This window comes from Sinocyclocheilus rhinocerous, unplaced genomic scaffold, assembly GCF_001515625.1.
Source record: "Sinocyclocheilus rhinocerous isolate Xijiao unplaced genomic scaffold, SAMN03320098_v1.1 scaffold688, whole genome shotgun sequence".
In the NCBI taxonomy this organism is placed as follows: domain Eukaryota; kingdom Metazoa; phylum Chordata; class Actinopteri; order Cypriniformes; family Cyprinidae; genus Sinocyclocheilus; species Sinocyclocheilus rhinocerous.
Genome location: NW_015651641.1, coordinates 2,363,909 through 2,370,591, shown reverse-complemented (window position 1 = coordinate 2,370,591; position 6,683 = coordinate 2,363,909). Strand labels below are relative to the sequence as shown.

The following is a 6,683-nucleotide window of genomic DNA, read 5'->3' as shown; positions in this document are numbered from 1 at the left end:
ATGCCTTCTTTCTTTGCGTGAACATTTGGGCGTTGTTATGCAAATCTTCCCACATCGTGATTTAGATATGTGGGGGCGTTAGAACGAGGCGTTTTAGGTAGACGTGGTTGACTCTTAACTTTTATAAAGAATACGAGCCAAATCTTTGGATTTGAGACTTTAGTGTTTGCAACTTTACAGATCTTCTTTATGAACCAAGAGCTTGTAACACTCCAAAGAGAAAGGAAAAATTGAAATCGCATCATATGACAAAATTTATTTTGTAGAACTGTCAGTGTTGACTGTTAACAAAATATGTTTAACAGTAATTTCATTATGATTTCTTGAGACTGAAATCAGGAGTTTAATCAGTTATTTTATTTACAGTCAGGTTTTTAACAGTAAGAATTGATTTTATTGAAATTTATTATGAAAAGCGCTATAGAAATACATTTTAATTGAACTAAATATTTTCAATGGGTCGAAAAAAGACTAAATACAAAAACATTTAATACAATAATAATGTTAGTGAATATTTTCTAGGTTTTCTAAATAATTTGCTTTCATATATACTGTAAAAGAAATTTGAAGTTGTAAATATAAAAAAAAAGCCCATTGGAGTACATTTTTACAAGAAAATACTATTTCAGTTTCTTTGCTTCAGAATTTCATGTTTAATTCCATGTGTAACCGTAGTGGTCGTTTCTTTATAAATATTTGTGAAATTTCACCTCTGAAACACCTCTGAAAATTGTTTCAATACCATTTTTATTCAGTGTACAGTATAAATTTGTATTCATACATAAAAATATGTAGTCGCTATTTTGTTTTTAGGAACGAGGTCCATCACGTGGGAGTCATACTTGAGGATCCTTGTTATTAAATTTAAAAACCACTTTAAACCTCAAATCTGAAATCTAACCCTCATATCTGGTCGATGGGAACGTTGCTCCAGGACCAGCAGGAATAACCTTGGTGCTGCACTAAGGCAAAAGAAGGAGACTAAAATTCTGAAAGAGCCTCAGTGACGAGGTCGATACTTTTTCTTAATCACAGCAACTCTTCCTTCATCATTTTCACATACCTCACTGACTTTATTCATGTCTCTGTGAAACCCACTCTCACTCTCTCGTAACTGATCTTGTGATTTGCTTAAAGCACGATGATGTTTTGTGTAACCTTTCAAACAGCGGCCCAGTCTTCATATCAGATTCCTCCCTCGGTCACAAGCTGCTCGTCCCAACCACGTGCCTGCAGCCATTGCAGCTCACGCTATGGGAGGGGAGCACACACAACACGAAATGTGGTAAACGCTGCACACTATGTATTGAATAACTGATAATTGTATACTGCTTATCATGTATATAGATATGTGATATGTTGACTTGTAGACTTTGATGTGCCTTCTTTAATTGTGGTCTTATAGTCTTACCTATGCAGCTAAAGTAGATTATACAGTCAATTATGTTTAGTAAACACTGTAACCATTGAAATATTTGCAGAAAGCACATTTTCTGGGATTAAAATGCATTACTTGGATGGATGATGGTATCGTAAAAGGCTCAGCTAATGTCGCCAGCGAAATGGTTCTGCGCATTTCATGGGTGTTATTTGCATCCTGTCCTCTGCCTTTGTTTTATGGGCATTACGCTGGCAAACACAGCAAGGTAATTGAACATGGGCAGGTGACTAATTGAATTAGATAGGGAACTCAGCAGGGCTGGAGAAATATAGGTTAATAACCTCGCTTGGCCATATGATGCTTGCTGAAATCTACATGATTCTGTGAGCTGCTTTTGCTTGTTGTTTCTCCTTTAGGGATTTTGTTGTGTTTGGCTTTTAACCTTTTTTTTTTTTTTTTAATTTTCAAGTTTAGAAGGTTATTATGCATTTTATTCTTTGCAGAAAGGGACAATTATTTTCAACGGGTCCTGTTATGGCCTGGTTTATCTAACTAAATATTGACTGATGTTTGGAGACATACTCATTGGAGCCATACTCTTCTAATCATCTTGCATTTTAGATAAAGTATAGGGTTGGGTGTAACGTATTACTATGTTACATGTTGCTGTAATTAAATTACTCATCCACTGAAAAAGCAAAGTAAGGGATTACTGTTAGGTCATTTAATCACAGTTACTTATAAAGTACTGGCGTTACATACTGTAAATAATTTCAACAGTTCTAAAATCAATATTGAATTTGAAATCTACATTTATCATCTAAAGGTAAAATTAAATGCTAAGTTTTTAACCCTCTCCGCGCTGGCGTGTTTACTTGCAGTTCTTCCTTATAACAGAGAAAAGAACCTAAAATACTCAATCTATAATCTATAACAATCTATAATCTATAAAGGGTCTACTTTTATTTGTGTATACTGACAATAACAACAAAACATTGTGCTTTTGTAAAATAAACAAATCAAACAGGGTGCGCTTTCTGCTGTTTTGGTCTCCACGTGAACTTCTTTCTGAAACGCGTCACAAAAAAAAGAAACTCAGCGAATACTTGACACACAGATATGAGAAATATGTCTATAGAAAACTTAAAGTGTCTACTTTTAAATGAACTAATTCAAATCGAAAACAAATATTCTCTGATTATGTAATCCGTATGAAACTAAAGCGAGGTACTTCCCTTCTCTGAGCTCAGCCATACCTGCGCGCAAATGCCCTCATCACCTAGATACAAAAAATAGATTTAAAAAAAAAATCAAGATTAATCTATTTTTCATCGTTTTTGGAAGAAGACCTGCTATGAGGAATACGCCGGAATTTACCTATAGAAGAACAGCGTGATCTGACGCGGCTTTATTCAGCAGAGGATCTCATTTCTGTAATTTATTCTTACTTACATTAGTTAACGTGTTATTTTAACATAAACTTGGACTGACTTTACTAGTTGGGCTTTTCCTAAACATCTTGCCAAACTGAAATGTGTGCAAGCGAGTGAAATATGCATTCAGATATATAGGCAACTTTTTAATTACATATAGCCTAAATGTCGTATACGAAACGAGGATGTAATTTTTTTGCTATCATATAAATTTTTTTTTTTATAATAGGTACGACATAGATATAAAGTAATGGGAATGTTTACATTGCAGCATGATGAATGTTACAGTCTAGGAATGTTTAGATTAGTGTTTATTGATCTACTAATTATTACAGTTGTTTTAAAACTAAAAGGCTAAACTATTCCATGTTTGACTCAAATGGAAAGAATAAAGAGTTTCATTTCTATTGTCTATGCTTTAAGGTTAATAGGGATTTTAAGATGCAATTAGCGATTTGAATAATTAAAGTTACTTATTGAGTAATTAAATTACTTGTCAGGCAGAGTAATCAGAAAAGTAATTTAAAAACAATATTGATGATGTAATTAGTGATTAATTACTTTTTGAAAGTAACTTACCCAACACTTGTGTGTGTCATCATTCAAATGACAGTTAAATTATTATGCCAAAACAATGTAAAAAAAAAAAGCTTAAAAACCGTGAAGGAAAAAAAAAGTACATAATGTTCAAAATAGTACTTATTTTAGGAAAGAAAATACTATAAAAGTAAATACTTGAGTGAAAATGGAATGTATCATTTTTGGACATTTGATTGCATGTTAATTGCAATTAAATGCAAATGTATTATAGTTCAAATGTATATTAAATGCAATTAGCTAAACCTTTTTGACCCACTTAAGTATTGACCTAAATACGTCTTTATAAGTAACTTCCTAATTGCTTCTAATTTCTTTGAAATATAGTTAAAATGTACTGCCAAATGAATTGACAAGATTTAAGGTAAACTTAAATATACTTTAACGTCATTTCTATTGAAATTTGTATGTCATGTATTTAAATATGTTTGTAATTACACATTTGTCATGTTGAAGTTGTAATTTAGTGTATTTAAAATATATTAACTTAAAATGTAATATTGAATAACACAATATATTTAAAAATTGTAATTCTGATGGCTTAGAAAGTAATAGCACACTTTTCCCTCAACAAGCCAAACGATTTGAGGTATCATTCATGTAGCACAAACAGTGCGAGATGAGAATTTTAATACTTAGGTTTAGAGGCTTGTTCAAATTCATTACCCTGAGTACGCAATAGTAAATGGCGAGTTTGTGGGAGTTAAAGCACATTGTCTGTTCCCTGTTGCCACAACAATGAATGTCCCAGCTTGTAGTGATTTGCTGTCCTCACACTGGGTCATCTCCATTGACATTCAGCCCATCGTCTAGATCTAGAGTATCTCTCGGAGCTAAATACGTTACCCTGTTTGCTCTCTTCAAGGTTAAAGGCCACTGATTTCATCAACTCCAGAGGTTTTCCCTTCGAGGGAGCCAGATCCCTTGTTAGCGCTTCAACTAACCATTTCTTGTCTTTGGTTTCCTCACAGAGCCGTATGGCGGAGAGCCTGCGTTTGTTCGATTCCATCTGCAACAACAACTGGTTCACCAATACCTCTCTCATCCTCTTCCTCAACAAGAAGGACTTGCTGGCTGAGAAGATCAAGCGTATTCCGCTGACCGTCTGCTTCGCTGACTACAAGGGGCAAAACACCTATGAGGAGGCGGCCGTGTACGTGCAAAGGCAGTTTGAGGACCTCAACCGTAACAAGGAGACCAAGGAAATCTACTCGCACTTCACTTGCGCCACTGACACCAGCAACATCCAGTTTGTGTTTGACGCGGTGACGGACGTGATCATCCAAAACAATCTCAAGTACATTGGGCTGTGCTAGGACGAGGGGACGGGGGGAGAGGGGCGGCAGGCACGGCATATGAAAAAAACCCTTGGCGAACGATCTGATCTGAGTGCCCTCAAAAACGCTTGTCGAAACAGGAAACGCAGATGAGGCCCAGAGGAAAGGGCTACATGCTGCCATCCTGCTAGATTTATCAATGTCAAAAACGTAAAGGTCAAAAAGGATTTTACAAGGTTGGTATAAATGTGTTTGCACTGAACATATGAGTATGTAGACACACACACATACACCATCGTTACGTTTGCTTACACACAACGGGACTTCGGGATCAGCAGTCAAACACATGTTTGTCATGGAAACACTGGAAACAGATCTCCCTGCTCCTCTCTTCCCTGACAAACAGCAGGAATTCCTAAACATCTATGAAAGGGATAGATCACCCGAAAATGTACTCATTTGCTCATGTCATTTCAAACCTGTATGACTTTCTTCTGTGGAATACAAAAGGAGAGGTTTAGCAGAATGTTCATGCTTCTCTCTTACATACAATGACAGTGAATGATGGGGGAAAAACACCATAAATGTAACTTAACATTTAACTTGTGATCTTATTATTAAGGAATACATTTTAAAGCTTTATGCACATATTCCAATTTGGTGCATCACAGTTGGTGAAGATACACTCTCACACTACAGTTCAAATTATAATCAAGTACTTTACAACACATTAAAACAGGTGTACTTCTTTAAAGCATGAATGAAAATGAAACAATGATTTAAAATGTAATTTAAAAATTTTAATTTGACATTAAAAAAAATCACTTTTTAAAAGCGTGTTAAGAAATATAGTCATACAAGTGTACTCTCTTTAAAGGGATAGTTCACTTTCAGTTGCTGGTCCCCATTGATTTCCATAGTATGAAAAAACAAACAAACTATGCAAGTCAATGGGGACCAGCAACTGAAGGTGAACTATCCCTATAAGTACACTTAAGTGGCCTTTTATTTCATTTCATTTATATTATATTATCTGCAAGTACAGTTTTTTTAAAATATACTTTTAAGAGTTAAAGTACACTACAAGTGCACATTCAATACAATTACAATTACAAGGGACGAAAACAATCAGTCTTTGGGCCTGTCCCAATACACAATGCACATTAAATCCACACTTTTATTAAACACTTTAGAGCAGTATTTGAGGCTAAGCATTTCCCATCATTCATTATGTTCAAGAGCTCACAAAATTGAGGAAAAACTCACAAAAAATGTTAAAAAATAAAAGCTTTCCAGTGTAAGTTGTTAATTAAATATTACATATAATTTGGTAGAAAAACAGCTTTTTTTATCACTTCATTTAAGGCACTGCAACATATAAATTGTGTCGTCTGTTACATATGAACTACTGAACAGATATTCACAAGTTAATTTTAAATGTGCAAAGTATAAACAATAAAAATGTGTAACTAAAGCTCTGTTAAAAAAATTTACTTGTATTTTAACAACACTATGTTGTAATTGTGTCAATACAGGAAATATGCAAGTAGACAAGTGGTCAAGTGCAAAGACCGCAAGTATGGCTATTGGGCCCTACCTTTTTATGCCATTTGAAGAAATGTTGAGTGTTTCCTCTATTAGTACAAATCAACTATTTTTGGCAAATTTTTTGGCATCCACCAAGGAAAGATTGTAATTCTGATGGCTTAGAAAAGCAATAGCACACTGTCCCTCGACAATATTATTAAGTCTAATTAAGTCCTAAGTATTATATTAAGTCTTAAAGCTATATCCACAATTTGTGCATTGTAATTGGTTAAAGGGGTCATATGATGCTTTTTTAAAGATCAATATTTTGTGTATTTGGTGTAACAGAATATGTTGACATGCTTTAATGTTCAAAAAACACATTATTTTTCAAATACTGTACATTATTGTAGGTCCTCTATGCCCCGCCTCTCTCAAACGCTTCGTTTTCTACAAAGCCCCCTCCTT

At 34.4% G+C, this 6,683-nt stretch overlaps 1 protein-coding gene across 3 annotated transcripts in view; it reads left to right on the top strand.

The window, feature by feature from the left end:
* Window positions 1-5,258, top strand: part of LOC107713379 (guanine nucleotide-binding protein G(z) subunit alpha) — a 46,561-nt gene extending 41,303 nt beyond the window's left edge. For all 3 annotated transcript variants that reach the window (XM_016518871.1, XM_016518873.1, XM_016518872.1), the window contains exon 3: window positions 4,383-5,258. In XM_016518871.1, coding sequence (XP_016374357.1) covers window positions 4,383-4,727 — 345 coding nt within the window. In that variant the 3' untranslated portion in view covers window positions 4,728-5,258. The remainder of the gene's footprint in view (window positions 1-4,382) is intronic.
* The last annotated feature ends 1,425 nt before the right edge of the window (window positions 5,259-6,683 follow it).